Source organism: Suricata suricatta, chromosome 8, assembly GCF_006229205.1.
Source record: "Suricata suricatta isolate VVHF042 chromosome 8, meerkat_22Aug2017_6uvM2_HiC, whole genome shotgun sequence".
NCBI lineage: Eukaryota > Metazoa > Chordata > Mammalia > Carnivora > Herpestidae > Suricata > Suricata suricatta.
The window spans coordinates 18,146,157-18,170,140 of NC_043707.1; the positions used below are offsets into that span (position 1 = coordinate 18,146,157).

General features: G+C 47.0%; 1 protein-coding gene across 1 annotated transcript in view; it reads left to right on the forward strand.

Annotated features, from left to right (window-relative positions):
- Window positions 1-3,470: 3,470 nt before the first annotated feature.
- The window catches only part of SLC5A11 (solute carrier family 5 member 11), a 41,842-nt gene continuing 21,328 nt past the window's right edge, over window positions 3,471-23,984 (forward strand). Inside the window, exons 1-5 of the mRNA XM_029947560.1 lie at window positions 3,471-3,782; window positions 11,981-12,137; window positions 15,196-15,267; window positions 17,177-17,281; window positions 18,488-18,547. Of these exons, the coding sequence (XP_029803420.1) occupies window positions 12,003-12,137; window positions 15,196-15,267; window positions 17,177-17,281; window positions 18,488-18,547 (372 nt within the window). The 5' untranslated portion in view covers window positions 3,471-3,782; window positions 11,981-12,002. The remainder of the gene's footprint in view (window positions 3,783-11,980; window positions 12,138-15,195; window positions 15,268-17,176; window positions 17,282-18,487; window positions 18,548-23,984) is intronic.

Here is a 23,984-nt window from a genome sequence, read left to right on the forward strand (position 1 = left end):
CTGTGACCGATTCCATGGTACGAGGGGTGGAACATTTTAGGATCCACTTACTTTTAGTCAGGTCTTTCATCAATTTCCTAAGGGACAGGTGAGGGGGAGTAGGTGGTGTCTGTTACATTTCTTAAGATAAACTTTATGCCTGAGAAAGTTTGCTCGAGGTCAGACCTTCCCAGAAGAAATGTTTTGAAATTTGTGTTTTTCCCCACCCGGAGACCTTCTAACCCTTAGCCTCTCCCTTTCTGCCTCCCGAATCCTTTCTTTCCCATTCATAGTGTCATTTGCATCCAATCAAATGCACAAAAATTTCCCCCAATGTAAACGTCATATTTATTACAGTGTTTATATATCTATTATTTAACTGTGTATAAAATTGTGCTATTTCTTTTTTATTTCCAAATTTAAATTACTTATTTTTGAGAGAGAGAGAGAGAGACTGAGCATGCACACATGAATGGGGGAGAGGCAGAGAGAGAATCCCAAGCAGGCTCCACCTTGACATTGCAGAGCCCGATGTGAGGCTCGAACCGGGGGATCATAACCTGAGACGAAATTAAGCGTCAGATGCTTAATCTGAGCCACTCAGACGCTCCCCTGCTACTATTTATTTGGCGTTTCTCTTTCTTCTGTGTGTTGCTGAGGAAGTTCCATTATATTTGAGTACGGTGGACACGCAGTGTTACCTATTTCAGGTGAACAACAACAGCGACTCAACCAGCTCACCATAGGGATAGAAACGGAATTGAAAGTGGACTTCAACCACCTCCATTTTTTTGGTTTATTTTTCTCTAAGTTTTTAAAATTCATTTTGAGAGAGAGAGAATGAGAATGAATGAATCCCAAGCAAGCGCCGCACTGTCAGCACATAGCCCGATGGGCGGGCTCGAAACGAACGAAGAGCTGAAACCAAGAGTCACGGCTCAACCGAATGAGCCACCCAGACGCCCCAACCACCTCCATTTTGACCTCAAACTTTCTCCTTTTTAAGTTATCTCCCGCTTATCTCTGACCTCAAACAAAAGGTGGGAGGGAAAACCATCCCATAAAGCGGACCAAAACGACCCCTCAGGCAAGACGGAGGAGCCAAGACCCCCCCCCCCCCCACCCCGCTCCGGCCGGCCTGTGACTGACCTCAAGGCAACTACGACCTGACCTTTCCGGCCCGCCTGCCCGGACCCACTGACCTTTGTCCCACTTTTCCTTATACAAACCAGGAGGCGTTCTTGGCACTCTAGAGAAAGTTCCTCTGGCTTCGGGTTTGCTCTGCGGCCCGTGTTGGCCCCTGCTCGGTTCCGGCGCCCCCTGCAAGGAGTCGGTGCTCCTGCGCCTGCGCATCGGCCACTGCGGCCGAGCACACGTATCCCTCCGCGTCGGCGCCCGTCGGTAGCTCGTGGCCGCGGAGAAGTAGCGTGGTTTCCCAGGGAGCATGGCGGCCGCTGCGTGTCCCCGCCCCGCGGTGCACCTTGGGGTGCTGTGAGCGAGACTTCAGAGTCCGAGTCTTCCGGCCACGTCCGTCTGCCTTCCTCTATAGAACTACCCGGGAGCGCAGTTGCTGGGCCGCAGAGCAGGGAGGGGGTATGTTCACTTTATAAGAAACTTCCGGAAAGTTCTCCCACGTGGTCGTGCTGTTCTCTCTCATTCTTCACAGGGGACACGGTGGTGGCCAGTGGGCCACACCCGGCTTTCACAGATCAACAGTCCTGAGACTTAGTTAATTAGTTATTTTCTGAGACCTAATTTTTTAAATTTTTTTTTTAAAAAAGAGAGCGAGCTCGAGTTCAAGCAGGGGAGGGGCAGAGGGCTAGAGAATCTCAAGCAGCCTGATGTGGGGCCCCATCCCACGACCCTGGGATCATAACCCGAGCTGAAGTCGAGAGTGGGACGCTCATCCTACTGAGCCGCCCAGCGCCCCGACAGTCATGAGACTTGACAAAAATTCTGGGCCTCTCATTTTTCTAGAATAATTGGAAGATCTGACCCCATTGGGCCTGTGTTCCTCATGTTAAAGCTGAGCCATGACTGTCCCCTCTAACAGGGACACATGCAATTCCAGTGGGCTGCAGCCCCACATGGCCAACCTCACTCCTGTCCGTACCTCTTCCATCAGCACTCTGACTCTGGAAGGCAACCCACCCACTGTCCCCCAGGCACGTTCACATGGTCAGGGCCAGGCCCAAGTTCCCAGAGCAATGCTTCTTCCACAGCACGTACAGCCCTTGGGGTTTGTGAGCCCACGGCCACAGATCACAGTCCCGGACTATCCATTACCTGGCCTTCTGTCTGTCCCTTCTTCAACACCAGCTGTTCTCTGCACGCCTGTCCATCTGCCCCCTGCCCAGAAGACCACCCCTCTCTGCTGCTCTTTTAGGGCTCTGGGTTTCAGTCCTAAATCTGCCGCTCACAGCTGGGTGGCCTTGGGCAAGTTACTGGTTTCTTTCTTTCCTCATCAGTAAAAGAAAGATAATCAGGTTCCATCTCAGAGGGTTGTTGGAAAGACCAAGCGAGGAAAGATGCGCAGAGCACTTAAAAGCCTGGTGCATATTCATTATCACTGCTCTTTCTGAATTACGCTGCATGGTGGTGGGGCTGGGGCGGCTGTGCACCCAGAGCCCAGCAGGGTCTGGTGAAAGAGGAACGTAGGCTGGAGGGAGGGTCTGTGGTGACAGAGGGTGGCCATGACTCTGCTCCAGCTGGTGGCTGTCGTGTGGCACTGTGTGGCCAGATCTTCAGAATTTAAAAAAAATTTTCTTCTTACTATTTCTTTTTGAGAGAGACAGTGCAAGCAGGGCAGGGGCAGAGAGGGGGCGGGGGAAGATGCAGAATCCCAAGCAGGTTCCAGGCTCTGAGCTGTCAGCAGAGTCCAACTCGGGGCTCAAACTCATGAACTGTGAGAGCATGACCTGAACCGAGTTGGCAACTTAGCAGACTGAGCCACCCAGGCGCCCCAAGATCTTCAGAATATTCTATGAAAGTGGGAAATCAGAGTCTTTTTAAAGTCTCCTGCTTTGTAAATGCTAATATTTATTCCAAAACTTTTTTGAATCCTCTGAGCATCCAGTGAAAGTGCTGCGCTGTCCTCCATTGCCTGTCCTGGTGTCGCAGGCTCCTCTGCTATGGCTTGGTCACAGCTGATAGGTCCCCTGGGCTCCAGACGCCTGTCTTTGCACTGCCTTGGTCCGGACAGCACCCGGGGAAAGGGGCTAAACAAAGGGTGGTCACTGTTGTGTGCTGCATTGATGGGGCCGTGGCTGCAAGTGGCCTCCTGGGATTTTTCCGCTGTCCCCTGCCTCCCTCCCTGCGCTCCCTCCCCCTTCCACAGCACCCACATCTTTCTTCTCCCTTCCCCCGGCTCGTTCCAAGCCCTCCTATCCCCAGCGTGGAGGCAGGCCAGTAGAGGAGTGGGTGAGTGAAGCAGGATAGTGCGGGGCTCCTGCCATGGGCCCCCTACCAGGTGAAGGCCCACTAGGAGGCTGTGTGGGCGGAGCTCAGGAATTCCCTCCTCCTCCTCACTGGGGCCTGCACAGAGTTCAAATTCAAGGATTCTGGGCTGGGCCCAACCTCTCCAGTGCCTGTCATTCACTACCTCTGATCCCTGCTGCAGTGAGGCTGGAATTTGGAGTTTGACCCTCAAGGAGGCTCTCAGCTGTAGGCGGTGCAGGAGAGGGCGGCACCACCCTCCAGCTGTAAGGGAGGAGGAGCCCGGGGGGCCAGTTTCTCCACCACCTCCTTCTGCCTCAGAAGCCACGAGCAGGTCCCAGGGCAGGTGAGCCCTGCTTCAGAGGAAGGTAAGATTCCCTGCCCGCACCTGGCCCAACCTGGAGCCCGTCTCCCAACTGGGGACGTTGGACTGGGGAAGGGAGGCGGTGGTGGCCCAGAGGACTCCAGCTGGGAGCCGAGGGTGGCGGCACAGCTCCTCTCTACTGGGTGCATGGAGTGTGAGTTGGAGGGGTGGGTACAGCCCAATGGCACTAGGCATGGTCTCCATTCATCCACTTCCCAAGTTTGAAGACCGTGGATCATTTCACTTCACTGAGCGTCAGGTTCCTTGTCTGTTAAATGGAAATGTAAACCTTAGCCCAACCCAGCCTCCAGGCATGCTGTCTCCCAAGGACCCAAAGAGATAATGCGGTGGAAGTATCTTTGTAAACCACAGAAAGGCCGGAGGGATGGGCTGCTGACTGCAGGGCTTCTCTTTACAAGGCAAATAGGAGTTTCACTGCAACAATGTGAGCACTTGGTTCACCTCCTGGGTCTGGTCCAACTGGACAGTCCTGCTGATGACACAGGCACCCTGATTCACAGACAGAGACCGACAGCCATTCGGAAACATGCCCAGGTTTGCACAGTGAGTGGCCAAGCCGAGACTCAGCTCCCACAGCCATGAACTCACCCACAACATCGTGGTTTTCTGACAGTGGGCGTTCTGCTGGATGATCTGGAGAAGTGGAAGAGAAGTGCCCTCCCAAGTCCTGGGGATAGGACTTGGGGGGAGGGGTCCCAGTGTGCAAGGGTATATAGCAAAAGGTCTGGAAATCCCATGGTTTTGTTTTTTCTTTTTTTCCTTTTTTTTTTATTGGAAATCCCATGTTTGTTACTCAGATGTTTATTGAGTGCCGGCTTCAGACAATGTGAGCAAGACAGCCACGGTCCCTGCTTTCCAGGAGCTTACAATTTCGGGGACAGCCAGTGACAAGAGACTCGCACAAATCAGATGTCTTGTTTGATTCAACAGTGAGGAAAAGTCAAATTTCTTATGATTCCAAATAAGCACCTGATTTAGGCTGAGGCTGGGAGAGAGCTGCTCTGGGGTTTCGAAGGTAGGATGAGTCTGAAGGCCAGATGGGAGCTGTTCAGGTGGAGGCCAGAGAAAGGGAGGAGCATCCCAGGTGGAGGGAACAGAATGGCAAAGACCCTGAGGCTAAGGTAGTGCTCAAGGGCTGGTGAGAGGTAAGACTGTTGATGACCTGATCTGATTTGTGGCCAGAGATCCTGGTGGCTACCATCTGAGGGGTGGAGTGGAAGGGGAAGAGGAGGGAGGTCCTTGCCCTAGTGTAGATCCAAGTGATGCTGGCTCAGGATGGATGGAAGCCTGGAAGTAAAGGTAAGGGGAAATGGATGGATTCAGCCATACTTGGGATGTACAAGGGAATGAACTAGGGACCATTAGATTCTGGGAGTTGGGAAAGAGACCCTATAAATGCTTCGATGATGTGTCACATGCCCTGGTAGCCGTCATGTCTGCAGACAGTGCCCCGCACATCACAGGTACCCACGAATCACTGGTTGGATCAGTGAATGAATGAACGCATGACTTAACGCTCTCAGGTGTCTGTAAGCGGCAGGGTGTGCAAAGTGGCCGCCGAGTGAAGTGGTGGGTAGTGGGTTCCAACAGCATGCTCCCCAAATTGGACGTGTTCTGTTTAAGATGCCACGTTGGCATCTGGATGGTCTGTTCTCTAGGAGTCATGAGACAGGGTTACCCCTGAAGGTCCTCATCCCTGGAATTTACCCTGCCAAGGGTCCACATGCCAGGTAGCAGTTACCAGCTTAGGGGTTAAGCCTGGGCTGGACCCGAGTTCAGTCATTTACCAGCAGTGTGACTTTGGGTCCGGCGCCTCTGCTTTATTTTTCTCCCCTGTTCAATGGGGTTAATCAGACACCTGACCTGTGGGGGTGCTGTGGGTTTAAAATGAGATTCACACATGTAGGTGGCCAGGACCCATTTGACCACAAAGGCCAGGCTCTTTTTTTGTTTTTCCTAACAAGGACAGGGAACACATTCAGTATTCTAGACTTAATCATGTTACATAATGGACTTGCTTAATACTTTTAACAAATCTGTGACATAGGTCTTAGTATTATCCCCGTTTTATCTATTTTGAAACTGAGCCTCAGAGAAGTTGTTTGTCCAAGATCATGGAGCTAGAAAGAGGCGGAGTTGGGATCTGAACAAGGCAATGCAGTTCAGTATCTTTACACTTGATCAGGGCACATCTTTTTCCCAGAGAGCTTTGGTCTATAATTAAGACTTGTAAAATCGTCGTTGTCATCACTTGTCAGAGCAGGGCCCCTCCCTAGTTTCTGTCTCTTTCATTTCCTGTCCTCAATAATGTGTTTGACAAATATGCCTGCATCCTGGCAAAATACTTGAAAATGTTTTTGTGTCTTGGCATGTATTTTATATACGCAGATGGTTTTATGCTGTAAATCATGTTCTGTTTGTTTCTGTTTCTTTTGTTATGAAATGTTTCAAGACACTAAAATGTTCTAAAGAATCATGTATGGGCAGCCTGAGTGTCTCAGTTGGTTGAGCGTCTGACTCTTGGTTTCGGCTCAGGTCATGATCTCATGGTTTGTGAGTTCGGGCTCTGGGCTGACAGCATGGAGCCTGCTGTCTCTCTCTGCCCCTCTCCTGCTCACTTGCTCTTGCTCTCGCTCTCTCTCAAAATAAAAAAAAAATAGTGATGTAAACCTGGCCCCCGGCAGTGGACGCACAGAGGGAACCAGCTTGCGAAACATAGTACCCCCACCCCACCTGCAGATGCATTTTCCAGTCTTTTCCTCGCACTGGGGCGTGGAAAATTTCCACATCTGTTGGGGCAAATTATGTAACCGGCTAAAAGGAAAAGGGTGAGCTGCGTCCCTGGTGCTGGGCTTCCTTTGTTCTCCGCCGTCGTCGGTGACTGCTAGAGCAGGGTGTTCTTACAAACAAAGCCCTTGTTACAAGGACAGCTTTGTCCGCCTCCCACTAACCCTGCCCTCCCACATAGAGAGGGTCCCTCACAGGAGGTGAACCCGGAGCCCACCCCCAGTGTGGCCGTACCGGAGCAGTGCAAGGGCAGAGGGCTCTCATGCACAGTGCTGCAAGGGGCCAAGGGAAGAACCTGCCAGGACAGGACCTATCTGCCCCACTCACTACTTGTCTTCTGTGCCCAGCACAGACCCTGGCACACAGCTGGTGCCTAATAAATGCTTGTGGAAAAGAACAGAGAAGGTGGGAGGGGAGGAGGAAGGGAGCAGACAGGAAAGAGGAGAGGAAATAAAGAAAGCAGCCACTATCGGATAATGCAAGGTCCTTCAGTTGAGGACTGGGTTCAAATCCTACCCCTGGGCATTTACTGTGACCTAGAAGCAAGTGGCTAGGACCCAAACCCAGCTCACTTTTCCCTCTTCATGCCTCTGTCTCCCATCTGTAAAGGGGACTGGTACTAGTGTGTGCCTCACAGGCTGACCAGACGGGAAGGGAGCTCTATGCCTCCAATCCACAGTGCTTGCAGATTTGCTGAGAAGCGGCTCAGTGAGCCTGTGAGGATGTGGCCGAAGCAGCAGCACTGGGGTTCACAGCTTCTCTGGTCCCCATCCTGTTCCTGCCCCGCCCAGAGGCCGGTCCCTCTCGGCCCCTGGCAGGACCCCCACCTCCCTGGGACTCAGGAAGAGCCTGGAGTCCGTGCCAGCCTGCCCAGAGCCGTGATGAATAAGTTGTTTATCCACTCCCACCGCCCTCCGTGCCTGGCAGGCAGAGGCCTGCAAGGGGCAGCTGGGGGAGGGGCCTGCTCCCCAGCCACCCACTGCCCCTCCCTCCTCCCTTTCAGACCTATTGGGTTCTAGAACCATCCACCCTACTCCCCAGTTCTGCATCAATCTCCATTTTGAACTGCTTCCTGAGCTCTGAGCCCTCACCTTCCCCGAAGCCCCCGGATTTGGAAGCAGCAGGTTGGAGTGCTCAAAAACACAGGCTGTGAAATCATACAGATTGGTGCTGGAGCCCTGGCTGTGGACATGACGCTAAACCTCTCCCAGCCACAACTTCCTGGCTGATAACGTGCACTGATGCTACCTACCTAATAGGGATTTCACCTTTGAGATACCCTGATGGACCATCTAGCCGCCTCCTCTCCAAGCCTCCAGACGTACTCCTGGTTTGAGTCTCTGTTTCTTTCTTTTTTTTTTTTTAATTATTTATTTTTGAGAGACCGAGAGAAACAGTGCGAGCACGGGAGGGTCAGAGAGAGAGGGAGACACAGAATCTGAAGCAGGCTCCAGGCTCCGAGCCGTCAGCACAGAGCCTGACGCGGGGCTTGAACCCACAAACCGTGAGATCATGACCTGAGGCGAAGCCGGACGCTTAACCGACTGAGCTATTCAGGCGCCCCTGAGTCTCTGTTTCAACCCAAGAAACTAGCCTCTCTTCCCACTTTCTTGGACAAACTTTGCAAGTGTCTGGTCCAGTTATATTAGTCCAGAGCAGATTATTGGCCCATTTCTCAGATGACAATGGCCATGAAATCCAGGCCGACTGCACAGTGAGGGGAATCCTGGCTTCTGCTACTTCTTCCTCCTGTATTAGGACCCAGTAAGTGTTTGAGTTGGTCAGCCCAGTACTGGATGGTTTCGCTCTTTCCTCCTTCTCTCTTCCATCTTTCTCCATAAATATGGTGGGTCCATGGTGGCTTGGGTCTTCCCTTCTGGGGAGAGGGCCACCATGTCTAAGGGCTGAGAAGCTGTGAGCACCCTCCCAACAGAACGAGGCAAGGTGCAGCCTAGGGAGAAGCTCAGAGCTCTACTTGTAATGGGAAGGGAACTTAAGATCATAGAGCGCCCCCCTGAGGCATCTTGTCTAAGTGAACATCCAGTCTCCTTTCGTAGGGCTCCAAGGCCGTGTTCTCCACACAGCGGGCATATGTAGCTCTTACAACTGGGAGAAGATGCTCCTGGCATCCAGTAGGTAGCTACATGTTAAACATGCTGTGTTGCACAAGACAGCCCCACCCTGACCCCATAACAGTTATTGAAGATGAGGAACCATACTCTAGGAACAAGGAACAGCCTGCCCAGGTAATCAGGCCATTCTTCTGTGGGAAATTACTCCCCAATTCTTTCCCTGTTGATTAATCCCCAAGCCCTGTTGATTTTAAAAAAGTGTTTTGATGTTTATTTTTGAAGGAGAGAGAGACAGAGTGTTCGCAGGGGAGGAGCAGAGAGAAAGGAAGACATAATTCAAAATGTCCCCCAACATGGGGCTTGAACTCACAAACCGTGAGATCATGACTTGAGCCGAAGTTGGACGCTTAATCAACCACCCAGGTGCCCCAAACTTTTTAAAGCAAAGAATGCACCAGCTTTTATCTTCACAACACTGTCTCAAATGTTTTTCAGAGTTCTCTGTCTTAAAAGCACGGTATATCATGACAATTGTTTGGACTTTTTCATAACATTAAAATCACAAGTATGTTCACAAATTTAAGCATTTTGGTGTAATGCCATTGACCCTTGAACAACTTGGATTTGAACTGCGTGGGTCCACTTATAGATGGATTTTTTAATTTTATTTTTTATAAAGACAGTGCAGTACCGTCAATGTATTTTCTCTTCCTTATGATTTTCTTAGTATTTTATTTTCTTCACCTGAATTTCTTGTAAGAATATAGTCTATAATACATATAAGATACAAAATTGTGTTAATAGATTGTTTATATTATTGGTAAGGTTTCTGCTCAACAGTAGGCTATTTGTGGTTGAATTTGGGGAGAGTCAAAAACTACATGTGGGTTTTCGGCTGCACAAGGGGGTCAGCGCCCCAACCCCCACTCTGTCCATGATGCTGGTGCTATTCCTCTGTGGATTTACTTTTGATTCTGAGGTTTTGGACTAAAATGACTGCCAAGTTTACTTCTCTTAAATTCAAAACTTAGCGCAGTGGGTGCAAGTATCTGACTGCCTCTTGGGGTCTCCCATGGAGCCGGCAGATCAGAGATCTGTTGAAGCACTCATCAGATTATCATAAATGGCTTTCCTTTTATTTCTCTTGGACTTAACATACAGTGTTGACTATTTAAAAGGTGATGTGCAGGGGCCCCTGGGTGGCTCAGTCGGTTAAGCATCTGACTCTTAGTTTTGGCCCAGGTCATGATCTCTGGGTTTGTGAGTTTGAACCTCGTGTTGGGCTCTGCATGGATAGTGTCAAACCTGCTTTAATTCTTTCTCCCCCTGCTCTTCGTTCCTCCCTTGCTCCTGCTCTCTTTCTCTCTCTCAAAATAAATAAATTTCAAAAATGAAATTTTTATAAAAATATTTGTTATAAAAACAGGAGTTATGTCTGAGAAGTTGCGAATCACTGACCCTATAAAAATCTTTTAATGACATCAAAGGGCTGGTATAGTCACCTTCATATCTGATCAGCCTCACTGCGCATCTCCCTCTTTCTAATCTTAGCTGATGCTCAGGCAAGAATCTGGCGATTCCTTAAACGTGACATTCTTATTCACAGCGTAGCGTGTAGATCTTGCCTAGAATGCTCCCCCATCCCTGCTCATACCTATAGGATCACCGACTCATTCTTCAAAGCTCAGCTTATATGCTTCTGTCTAGAACCCTCCAGTGACAATGCACTGGTCCTTACCTCACTGCAGGTTGGAGAAAATACTTGTGATAGTGATTAGAGCAGCCAGAATTTACTAAGCACAGCTGTGCAAATGCTGCATTCAACGTTTCACAGGTATGAGCTCAGCGATCTGTGGATCTATACTCTTATTGCCCAGTTAGGGAATTTGTCCCCATTCTCAGGACTGCTGAGTGGTGGGGCCAGTGTGTGGCTCCTACGCCTGAATCCTTAACACATCTGTCTCTGAGCACCACATGGAACATTGCTGAATTGTTAACTGATGAGTGACTTTCCCCATTATTGGGCGGCACCTCTTAGGTGGAAGGGACTGAACTGAGTCTTTTCAATCCCAGAGCCTCAGAGTGGAGTCACACATTAACACAGAATAAGGAATAAATCACCCTTAGGAATGTTATTAGTTTCCAATCATTGCTGCAAAAACTGCAAGGTTATTATTTTACAGTTCTGGAAGTCACAAGTTCTAAATGGGTCTCACTGGGCTAACTTTAAGGTGACAGAAGGGCTGAATTCCTTTCCGATGCTCTAGAGTAGAACGCATTCATTGACGTTTCCAGCTTCTAGAAGCTGCTTGCTTTCCTTGGCTTGTGGGCCCTTTTCCTCCATCTTCAAAGCCAACAATATTGGCCCAAATCTTTCTCATGCTGGTTCTCTTTTCTGTTTCTTTCTTCACTTTTAAGGAACCCTCTGGTTACCATTATCTCACTCAGACAATTCAGGGAAAATCTCCCTATTTAAGGAGAGCTGACTGGCACCCTTAATTCCATTTGTAAACTTAATTGTCCTTTGGCCATGGAACTTAACATATTCACAGTTCTGAGCATTAGAAGGCATACATCTGGAAGGGAGACATTCTGCTCACTGTAGAAACCCTTAAATTGAGAAACAGTTTAGGACACTCACTCAGGGCATGGATTTTGAAGCAAGATTATTTGCCTTCAAATCCTGGCTCTGCCACTTGAGCCATATTAACTTTAGGCAAGTTATTTCTCTGTGTGTCAGTTTTGCCATTTGTAAAATGGGGGTGAAAACAATAGCGCCCACTTTGCAGGTTTGTAAACACTTAGAATGAGGTAGGAGGTACTATATATATTACAAAACATGTGCAGTTCTACGGGCCTGTCCGACATCGAAACAAGACTGGTGCCTTGCTGACCCTCAGACAAAATTGTTGGCTTGACTCTTGCCCCCCTCCCTCTGAGATTCCTCAGAAATGGGGAATAACTCCAGTGTCTTGTTTTACTCTCACTCTTGGACATGGACTCCTGAAGTGGATGGGATGGTGAAACCATCTGTACTATTCACATCATTCTTAATATTTTGCCAAGTGAGTGGCTGAATTGCTAAAAATTAGCTGTTGATTTGATGGGACTTCAAATCATTCATTTGCTGGATGAATGAGTGAACGGATGGATGGATGGATGGACGGATGGGTGGGTGGATCTGCCTTCCTGGGAGATCTGTCCTCACCACACATCTCTCCACAGGTGTCCTTTTGTTTGGATGCTCCAAGGAGGCAGCCACACAAAGGGTGAGAAAGTATTTCTGGTGCTGACATCTGACACGCTTTTGCACTTTCTGCAGGATTGAGAGTGTGCTCAGGACCATGGAGAGCAGCTCGGACAGTCCTCTACCCCCAGAGTCAGATCCCCTGGAGGCTTTTCCCCAGAGGAGCCTGGAGCCAGGTGACATTGTCGTGCTGGTTCTGTACTTCCTCTTCGTCTTGGCTGTTGGACTTTGGGTAAGCCAGGCCAGGGGAGGCAGGAGAAGAAACTCGCCCAAGGTCGTAAAGTAATTGGAACTTTATACTTGTAAAAATGCATTGAGTTGACCATGGGTCAGGTGCTATCTTAGGCACTTTAGTTTATGCTATGTCATGTAATTTGCACAGATGTCTACGAAGAAGACACTACTGCTGTACCCATTTTATAGATAAGGAAACTGAGACTCAAAAGTGGAAGTTCCTTATATGTTAGTAAGTTAACCCAGCTGGAGTTAGAATCTATATCTTCTTCACTGTGAAGTCCATGTTCTTTTTTTCTTTTTTAAAGGAAGTTTTTAAAAAATTTTTTAAATGTTTATTTGAGAGAGAGAGAGAGAGATGCAGAGTGTGAGCAGGGGTGGGGGACACAGAACTCGAAGCAGGCTCCAGGCTCCATGCTGTCAGCACAGAGCCCAACACGGGACATGAACCCATGAACTGTTGAGATCATGACCTGAGCCAAAGTCAGATGCTTAGCTGACTGAGCCACCCAGGCACCCCAGCTTTTTTTTTTTTTTTTCTTTTTTAAAGGCAATACAGTCACCTGGTTCAAAAATAAAAACAACTGGGTGGCTCAGTCAGTTGAGTGTCTGACTTTTGATCTTGGCTCAGGGTCATGATCTCATGGTTTGTGAGTTTGAGCCCTGAGTCAGGTTCTGCACGGATAGCCCAGAGACTGCTTCAGATTCTCTCTCTGTGTCTCTCTGCCCTTCCCTTACACACACTCACTCTTTCTCTCACTCTTTCTAAATAAACATTAAAAAAAGACATACAATGAAAAGTCTCACTACTATCCTTCCCTCCTCAGGTGACCACTGTTGTAACCTTGTTTGTACGGTTTGAGTTTCCTTATGGAAATTCAAGCAAATATTATCATGTGTATTTACTTCTTTCTTTAAAAGAAGTAGCTTATTATACCGTTGTTTTTTTACCTTGCTATTTTTCATCTATAATGGTCTCTGGGATATCTTTTCATATCAGTGCACAGAAGCTTCCTTGTCTTCTTAAAAGTTGCTCAGGACTGGGGCACCTGGGTGGCTCGGTTGGTTGACTCTGCCTGCCCCTCTGCGCCTCTCCCTCACTCACGCGCGCTCTCTCTCTCTCTCTCTCTCTCTCTCTCTCTCTCTCTAAAAAAAAATACATTTATCTTATAATAAATGGGGCTGGACACTCTTATTTCTGTTTAAATACCACTTAATGTTTTCTGTGAAGCACAGCTTCATATCTTTTTCCCATCTTCATCAGGTTCTTATTCTTTTACTTATCAGTTTCTAGGAACTATTTATTTATTTATTTATTTGTATTTAAGTAATCTCTATACCCAACATGGGGCTCAAACTCATGACCCCGAGATCAAGAGTGGCATACTCTTGTAACTGAGCCAGTCAGGCACTCCTAGGAACTCCTTACATAGAAAGGAGATTAGTAACTTTTGGATAAGGATGGTGTAGAGGAAACACCTGCTATCTGGGTTTTAGGCCATTTGGTGCAAAGGATTTGAAAGCTGAACTCCAAGGTGTCCCCAATTTGGAAGGCAGCTATGTTCGCCACTATACCACCAACGCATGGTGTCCCCAATTTGATCCAACTATTTTTAGATCATTTTTCTACTTTTACCCTTAGGTTTTCCTCCTCCAAGTCAAGAAGGGGATAAAAGTGCTGGACCTCCCAAAGACCTTTCTCTGAACACTCCATACCCACTCCCAGTCCCTCTGCTCTTAGCAGGATGTGGTGAGATAGAGGAGATACTGTTAAGAGTAAGAGTTTCATGTCAGACAGCCTCAGAATCAGGGTAAGGTAGGGTTAGGTTGGAGTCACTGGGAGTCTGTATTTTCATAAGAGGACCAGGAGACTCTGATACATTACTAATTTGGGAACTCTGGATTTAGATAATCCCTTTCAAGGAGCTCTTCATTAAAAAAATTTTTTTTTAAGTTTGTTTTCTTGAGAGAGAGAGAGAGCGAGAGTGAGAGAGGGAGAGAGAGAGAGAATCCCAAGCAGGCTCCACACTTTCAGCATAGAGCCCAGTCTGGGGCTCGAACTCATGAACCATGAGATCATGATCTGAGCTGAAGCTGACACTTAACCTACTGAGCCGCCCAAGCACCCCAGGAGTTCTTTATTTAAAAAAAAATACTTCCTGTGTCAGGAATGATCTGTAATGAACCTCAGTTTCCGTTTTCTATAGCAAGATCATTTGCAGGGATAACAAGATATCATTTCCTGCCATCTCCTATCCAGTAAGAATTCCCTCACCAGCGTTCACACCCAGTCTCAGAGAGGTCCAGCTCACTCCTTTTATTTATTTATTTATTTATTTATTTATTTATTTATTTATTTATTTTAAGTTGGTTTCCAAAGACAGGCTCAGGCTCTGAGCTAGCTGTCAGCACAGAGCCTGATGCAGGGCTTGAACCCTCAAGCTGTGAGATCATGACCTGAGCCGAAGTCGGATGCTCAACCGACTGAGCCACCCAGGTGCCCTCATCTCACTCCTTTTAAAGATGCTTTTGTAGACCAGCTAAGGACATGGGATCCCATGGCTGGCATGTATCTGAATTCCTGGCACTTCTGCTATCAAAAAATATGGCACCAGAATGACTGAGCCTCATTTTCTTCATCTGTTAGATTGGCCTAATGATACTTCATAGGAGTTTGCAAGGATTAACATGAGATAAAGCTCAAAGATGCTTAGTGGTGCCTAATGGTTGTGCTACTAGGACACTATGTAATACCCAATAAGGGGTGCCCATTATGAGCTATCCTAGATAAGGCAGGGCTAAAAACTGAAACATGTAGGGGAGCCATAAGTATGTGAAGCAGGGAGTGGTAGGGTTGTATTGACCTGAAGAATTTATTTATGTCTCCTCTAAAGCATTCAAATTAAAAATTTCTTAAAAACTGTGGGTCTAAATCACCCCATATTTGATGTCCAAATTGGCCTGCTGGACTCCCAGTTGGTAATCCATGGCTTTGGCACTTTGGGATGCACTTTGGGATGCTTCTGACTGTTACCCACCCCTCTTCTTTGTTTCAGTCCACAGTGAAGACCAAAAGAGACACTGTGAAAGGCTACTTCCTAGCCGGAGGGGACATGGTGTGGTGGCCAGTAAGTGGTCTTTGGTTCAATTAAAAGTCACTTCTTCACATGCTGATGGTCTGCCTAGCCTTTGGTCTCTCAGGACTTGGGTTATATGTTGTGTGAAGTCACAGTCTAGAGAAGGCTTAGCTCCAACTCAAATTTGAGTTCATCAGTTAGGCTGGTTTCAGGTATGGTTGAGTGCAAGTGCTCAAGTGGTATCATTAGGACCTGGTTCCCATCTCTCCCTCTCTCCCTCCCTTCCACCCTTCTTCCTTCCTTCTTTCCTTCCATCTTTCCTTTCTATGTCAATTTCTCTTCTTCTGGATAAGCACTATTCCCAAAGTCAACTTCATGGTAACAAGATGGCAGGCACTGCTCCAGACTTCTCATCCTCTCAAGTTCCAGTGCATTATGGGAAGACCATGGAAAATATCTCATCTCTGATTATGTCCCATGCCCACCTCTGTGCCAGTCACTGTGACCAGAGTTGTTTGATGTGCTAATTGGCTCAAGCGTGGGTCACACACTCAATGCCTGAGCTAGGGGGGTGGGTGAAGCTTGGAACCTCTCCTTGAGCATGTGATAAGAAATTAGAAGAGTCTAGAAACCATTACTGAGACAAGGTGGAATGGATGTTGCAAACACAAATAACAAAAACAACAGTCCAACTTGTGTTTTCTTTTTGAGTGGACCTCAGGGCATTGCCACTACAACACACACATGTACACACACATACACATTCCCACACATGCACACAGTTGTCTACCTCATGGGTCCACCTACTTCCTGGGTGGTCAGGGATAATTTGCTTATAATCTCCAGAAATAAGGGTGAAATCTTTGAACTAAGAAGAGGAAGCACAGCTTCCACTTGCAGTGAGTCCAAAAGATGTAGGGTTTAAGGTGCAGAGAGACAACTGGTATCTGAGCCCCTGGTCAGTGAAATGTCTGAAGACAATGACCATACTATTCTCAAAAGTTACCAATGCCATCCTTTGGGTTGTATATTCAACGAATTCACTAAAAAAATACATTCACTGAGGAATGCGTCCGGCACTGTGTCCAACATAGGGTACGTCAGCAAACTGGTCTTCACCCTCCAGGAGCTTATCATCTAGTGTTGACCAAAGTGTGAGTAACAGTTGCTCTAAGATTTTTCCAGCTGCATGCTGACACAGCCTTAAATACCATCAAGTCACATAGTGTGAGCATCATTCCCTTTCCTGTCCTCTGTCAATCCTCCTGCCTGCATAAAAGAAAAGGTCACAGTCTGGTGTTAGTATTCCTCTATCAGTCTTCCACCACTGACCAATCTCTATGTTTAACCAAGAGAAAGAAGCCTCCTCAGTGAGAGAAACTAGCTAGGACTTAGTAACAGAGATGGTGTCCCCGTTCCAGATTCTCAGGAGGGAAAATGTAATTTACCTATCTTGGGCCAAGTAACTGGGGCTATGTAGTTCAATCAGTGGAGACCAGGGATGGGGGTCATTGAGTATAGGCTTGGTCATGGAGTGTTCTACCAGAAGGAGAGCTATTTACTTTGCCAAGTTAGAAGCAGAACTGGGATATAGAACAAAGGCTTCTTGATCCTCATCATGAAGCACCTTCCACAATGCCTGTTATCCTTTCTCCCAGGGACGATGCATGCAGTTGTTCACCTTGTGCACTGCCCAAACCTATGAGGCATGATTCACATTTAAGGCATCATAAGGATGCATATTTACTATGCCTTCTGATAGATGGAAGTAAGAGAGCTTTAGGGAAGAAGAGTCTTTCTAATTTGAAAAAAGGAAGATGCCAGGTAGGCTAGGGATGACCCTCCTTCTCTGTTTCTCCTTCTGTCTTGGTCCCTTTGGAGCATGGGAAGAGCTGAGGGTGGGGAGAAGATGATACTGTAGACCTTGGCTCCAAGATCTGACTTGTCCGTCTCCCTGCAGGTGGGCGCATCCTTATTTGCCAGCAATGTTGGAAGTGGGCATTTTGTAGGCCTGGCAGGGTCAGGTGCTGCTGCGGGCCTTTCTGTGACTGCTTATGAGTTGAATGTAAGTATTTGGTTTACCAGGGCATCTACAGCTCACCCTTTGCCCAATTGGTGTTCCTGGGGGACAATGAGTACCCCGTATTTCATGCAAAAACAAGCAGGAAGCATCAAGGGTACCCTTGTCAGCTAAAACTAGTTTCACCTGCAAGCTCCTGGCTTGCGTGGGTTTGCTTGGTACTGTTCAGTAAGGTCAAGACCCTAATAAACAAATGTGTTGGAGAAGAGGGCTTAGAATCCCTTCTCTGTGGATGTAGGAGATAAAAGGTGTCCTAGGACCAGAGGGTTTTCTGTGTATTAGATAGCAGTCAGCCATCACAAAAACATGGTTCTGTGGTTCAGTGCTTCATGACCTTTTAGCCCACAGCCACTAGGACATACTGTCCTGTGTTGCAGGGCTCATGCAGGATATGATTTTCACTGCAGGGGAGGACAGGCATTATTACTAGCGATTTTCATCTTCATAGTCACTAACATTTTCTTTAAAACAAACTATCTATCTATCTATCTATCTATCTATCTATCTATTTATTTATTTATTTATTTATAAGTAAGCTCTATGCCCAACATGGGGGTTGAACTTACAACTCCTAGAACACGAGTCACATGCTCCACTGGCCAAGCCAGCACGTGTCCCCATAGTGACTAACATTTATATGTTTTTATTTTAAGCTTATTTATTTATTTTGAGAGAGAGGCAGAGAAAGAGGGAGAGAATCTCAAGCAGGCTCTGTGCTATCAGCTTGAGGCCCAACACAGGTCTCAAACTCATGAACCCTGAGATCATGACCTGAGCCAAAATCAAGTGTTGGGTACTTAACCCACTGAGCCACCCTGGTGCCCTGTGACTAACAGTGCACATTCTATGCTGCAGACTACACTGCAGACTTACCATGTGGTGGGGTTCACTTACAAAGCCCATCTTGGCTCAACGAGGGAGAGGATACACCTGGATGAAGGGCAAGGACATGAGGTTCAGGGTGACACTGAATGAGGAGTCACAAAAAAGTTTCTGTTCCCACTCTTCCTTCCTTCATTCCCTTCTGCCATTTAAACGTGGAAATACGGTGGCCCAGGAGGATGAGGTGCAGTAAGTAGGGGACTGAGCCCGATATGGAGCCAGGCCGGATTTCCCCCAGGCACAGAGGGGAATCCAGATCACACCTCGAGGTGGGCGGGAGCTGAGCCCTGACCCTGTTTTCTTGCGCAGGGCTTGTTTTCCGTGCTGATGTTGGCTTGGATCTTCCTGCCCATCTACATCGCTGGTCAGGTGAGTGCGAGGGAGTCGGGTGCTGTGGGCGGGGGAAACCCTTTGGAAGGGTCACCCCTGTGTCCCCTCCTTCCCACCTCCCTTGGACAGTCCCTGGGAGGTCAGTCCCCATGAGGTGAGGGAGGCCGTGCAGGGGAGGCCAGGTGAGCCCCAGCCTTGGCAGCTCCTACCGGGTCACTGATGATGAGGATGCACATGGGCTGGAAGGGACACGTGCTCAAAACGTTTGTTTTCAATGCAGAGACACCAGTGTAAGCCATAGCGTGTTAATGTTTTTCTTCCTTTGTACACAGACCTGTAAAAACTGAGTGAGTTCTGGCAGATTGAAGGGTCAGCATTTCTGTTTCCAAATAACAATGCTGCTTTAGACTTAGGAAGCACATATAATATATATATATATTTAAATTTATTTGAGAGAGAGAGAGAGAGAGAGAGAGAGAGAGAGAGAGAGAGAGAGAGAATCCCAAGCAGGTTTCATGCTGTCAGTGCAGAGCCCAATACAGAGGTCAAACTCAGCAACCATTAGATCATGACCTGAGCCAAAATCAAGAATTGGACATTTAATGGGTGCCTGGGTGGCTCAGTCAGTTAAGCGTCCAACTGTGATCTCATAGTTCATGGGTTCTAGCCTTGCATTCAGCTCTGTGCTGACAGCTCAGAGCCTGGAGCCTGCTTTGGAATCTGTGTCTCCGTCTCTCTCTGTACCCCCACCCCCACCCCATGCTCTGTCTTTTTCTCTCAAAACTAAATAAATTAAAAAAACACATATTTAAAAAACTACACAAAGTAGGAGGAACTGATGAATGATAAAAGGAATCATTTCAAGCTCACTTTGTACCAGACATAGTGTGATCCTGTTTGAAGGACAGGGATCTACGGATGAATAACCTTGCTTGGAGAGAATACTGAGTCTCCTTGCTCAAAATAAGCAAGACTTCGGTGGGTAGCTGGCCTGGGTCAGCCCTTCCCTACCTGTGACTAGCTCCCATGTAGACAAAATATTTGGGATATAACAACACTGGACTGGGACCGAGGGTCTCTGGGCCAAAGCATCAGTAAATAGTTATTAGTAACTCCTAGGGAACGGAGTAAAGGTTGGTGGACAGGCAGGTTATTTCCTAGGTAGAGCAGCCAGACGTTCTTGGCTGGTGGCTTCCATTTTCACGTGCTGAGAGTTAGGAAGGAATTGACGTGGCTGGAGGTTGAGAAGGAGCAGGAAGACTTCAAGTTGTTTATAATAGAAAATCATGGGAGCAACCACAGTGTTCACCAACAGGGGAGTAGATGTCCGCTCTCTGGAATATCGTGCTGTGGAAAGGGATGAAGTCAGTAGGAAGCTGGGAATGAATCTCCAAGTTACATTATTCAATAAAAAATTTTGGGGATATAGATGTGCTTTGGACAGCATCATAAACATATTCAAAGGAGAGATTAAGCCCATAACTAGATAATAGAGATCAGTATGGAGAAAAGATTTAAAAGTTGGGCTTCTGGGTGACTCAGTTGATTAAGCGTCTGACTCTTGATGCTGGCTCAGGTCATGATCTTACAGTTTGTGAGTTCAGCCCCTGCGACAGGCTCTGTGCTGACAGTGTGGAGCCTGCTTCAGAGTGTCTCTCTCTCTCTGCCTTCCCCTGCTCTCTCGCTTTCTTTCTCAGAATAAATAAGTAAGTAAACTTAAATATATATATACATATATAAACTTAAAAAAAGGAAAAGATTAAAACCCACCACTCCATTTTTATTGGGAAATAAACATAAAAGAAGTGATAAAACACTAATGCCTAGCTTAACAAACTATTGTAAAAATAAACGCCCAGATTGTGTGCAAATTCCCTGGGCTCCGTTGCTTCACATCCTTGCCAACACTTGGTATTTTCCAACTTTAAAATTCTTGCTAATCTGGTGGGTGTATTGTCATATCTCACATTGCTTTTTATTGACAGTTCTATTTTTATGTTTTTGGGCCATTTGGATATCCTTTTTGGGGAAGTCACTTGTCTAGGACTTTTGCCAACCTTTTGTTTTTATTAGGTTATAGAGCTTCTTATTGATCTGTAGAAGTTCTTTGTATATTCTGGAAACAAGCCCTAGGGTGGTTTTATGTGTTGCAAATATATATATATTCTATTCTGTGGTTTGCCTTTTCATTCTCTTACTGATGTTTTTGATGAGCAGTTCTCAACTGTAATGTAATTACATTTATCACTTTTTCCTGCATTTCATGTCTTGCTTAAAAAGCCTTTTCCTACTCCAAGGTCATAAAGATATTTTCCTATATTGTCTTCTAGGACTTTTCACATTTAAGTCCATTATCCACATAGATTCTTATCCACTGCAGTTTGAGAATGGGATAATGCTGATGCCACCCATCAGGAAACTTACCAGTTGCATGTATGATCCATTCCCTCATTCATTCATTCATTCAGTCATCAGAGTAGCACTTGCTGAGCCCAAGGCCAGCTGTGTACCAGTTCCCGACTGTTCCCCATTCTTGCAAGGTGATTTCTCCAGAACATTACAGTGCTTTCCCCTCTTGCTGGAAAGTTTTTCTTTTCGTTTACTGGGAGGTTACCTCCTGTTCATGTTTCAAATCCTACTTTACGCAACAGTTCCACCAAGAAACCCTTCTGACCTCCCTGATGAGGTTAATCATCATACTGGTCTTTTCTGCTTTGCATTAGCTCGTGTAGTTATTAAACTGATGTGTCTCCCATTAAACCATGTGCCTTTCCCACTAAACCAGAGTTTCTTAGGCTCAGCATTAGTGACATTTTGGGCTAGGTGATTTTTTGGTGTGTGTGTGTGTGTGTGTGTGTGTGTGTGTGTGTGTCAGGGTAGTGGGTACTTTGCATTATAGGATGTTTGCAGCATGCCTGTCTCTACTCAGTAGATTCTGGTAGCGCCCCCACACCCCAAATTGTGACAGCCAAAATGTCTCCAGACATTGCCAGACATTCCCTGGGGAGGCACAAAATCGTCCCCGGCTGAGAACCACTTACTTCCCTAGATGTGTGTGTTTCCCATTAGATCATAAGCTCTAGGAGAGTAGGAACCATTTCTCTTCTCTCCTAGAGTTGTGCCTGGTACACAAGAGATGTGCAATTAAATATTTGCTGAAATCAGGACACCTGGTTTCCTCAGTTAAGTGGCTGACTTTGGCTCAGGTCATGATCTCAGTTTGTGAGTTCAAGCCCTGCATTGGGCTCTGTGCTGAGAGCTCGGGGCTTGGAGCCTGCTTTGGATTCTGTGTCTCTATTTCACTCTCAGCCCCTCCCCTGCTCTCTCTCTCTTAAAAATAAACATTAAAAAAGGTAAAATATTTGCTGAAATAACTCAGCAGCAGGGCCTTCCATGGATTCAAAAGGAAGCAAAATGAGGAATGAGCCAACACCCAAAAGAAGAGGCACCGATTAGGTCTTGGCTCCCTAATCTTGGTCAGGTCCCAAAGCATTGCCAGAGTTAGCACATGAGAGGGCTGTACTGGTGAACATTTGGGGCACTGGGGGTGAATGGGACCCTGGGGCTAACGAGGCCCAGGTGTGGGTCAAGGAAGTGGGGTGCTGAAGCAGAAATGCCCCATTCTTGCTGGGGCTGAGCAAACTGACACGCCATGCAAGGTGTCTGCACTGTCCCTGTGGATGCTTTCACACTGGAGAAGGGTCTCCAAGGAAAGGAAGGCAGTGAAGAAGCTGAAACCCCCTTGAGTGCTGGGCAGGGCCCTGGGGAATGCTGGAGGCAGGGATGCGGTTTTTGGAGGATGAAGTACATCAGTCTGGATGGATGGGGTTGGGGAGACAGTATGCAGGTCCAGCAAGCCCCTCGCCGCCCTCTGACCCAGGAAATGAGGGGCCATTGAGGGAGGGGCCCCACAAGCAGTGAGGCCTCAGGAACTAGGGTGCTCATCCCCCCTGCCCCCAGGGCAGCAGTCATTTACCACATTTATTTCTTATTCTTTTTTTAGTAGGCTCCATGTCTATCGTGGAGCTCGAACTCATGACCCTGAGATCAAAGAGTTGCACACTCTACCACCTGAGCCAGCCAGGTGCCCCTGCATTTACTTCTTTGTAACATTCACCCAGCTACAGCCAGAGGGTGTTTCCTTTGCTACCTGAGGGCCATCCCTCACTCTTCATCTGTCTGTCTGTCTATCTCTCTCAACCTTGCTTGCTGGCAGATTGCCTTTTAGCTCCTTGAGAGCCTGACAGCTGTCAGCACAGCCAGTGAGTCTGCTTGAGACTGAGGCTCTTCCCTGTCCTCTCTAATCAGCTGTCACACTGTCACCATGAGCACATCCGTCCAGTACTGGTGTGTCGGTGCGTGTGCTTCTGGAAAATCCCTGTTGTTGAACCTTGCTGCAAAACCAGAGGCTTGGGGCAAGACAATCACGAGAGTTAGAGTTCCATATTGCTTTCTGGGGGGGCAGGGGAGGAAAGAGCAACTTTATTTTTCTTCTTTTCTATTCCAAAATGTCCATTTATTTTTGGAGTTCATTTTTTTGTTTGGCCAATAGTTTATTATGAGAAGGATTTCAAGTATACGTCGAAATTGAAATAGCTTTGCACCATACACCCTTGTGGTTTTGAATGCCCAGATCACCATTAACCATTTACAGTTCTTTTAGTATTTATTTTAAATTTTTAAATCTTTATTTTTGAAAGAGAGAGATAGAGAGCATGAGTGGGGGAGGGGCAGAGAGAGCTGTCAGCACAGAGCTCACAGGGATCAAACCCATGAAATGTGAGATCATGACCTGAATCAAAATCGGACGCTTAACCAACTGAGCCACCCAGGTGCTCCCACCCCCGACCAAAGGTTTAGAATAGAGCAATTCCCCAAAGTTTGGAACATGGACAAATGGAGATTCTTGAGATGCTTTTAGGTGTTAGACATGGGACCGACTACACTGAGTCACATGGTGGAGTTTTTTCCCCTTTCTGTTGTCTTTCACTTGTTTGATGTATTCAACAGGAAAGTCTTCTGTTGGTCCTAGCATCTCTTCAAGACTAATCCAACACTTCTCCAGCATTCTTTTCATTTTTTTTTAAGAGAATGAGTAAGCTCAAGGTCCAGAGTCTTTGGTGTTGCCAGAAAGAGATAGAAAATAATGAATTGTTTTATTATCCAGTGTTTATTTTTGCTGGTTCCCTTAAATTTAGGATTGATTTTTCATATACAGTGGTGGTTTGAGGTTTCCCTTTTAGGTAAATGTATTTAACTGTTTACAGGAGTTGGTTTAAAGGAAAACATTAAGTAACTGATAATTCAAGAAATAGCAAACATTGGGATGGAATTGGTAGTTGGGTACATCTCCCTGCACAGAACCCCAGTTCCTCCACATCCTACCCCTCTGCCCCCATTTTCTCCTCCCTTCTTTTTTCTTTAATTTTTTAAAATGTTTTTTCATTTATTTTTGAGAGATAGAGAGAGAGAGCGC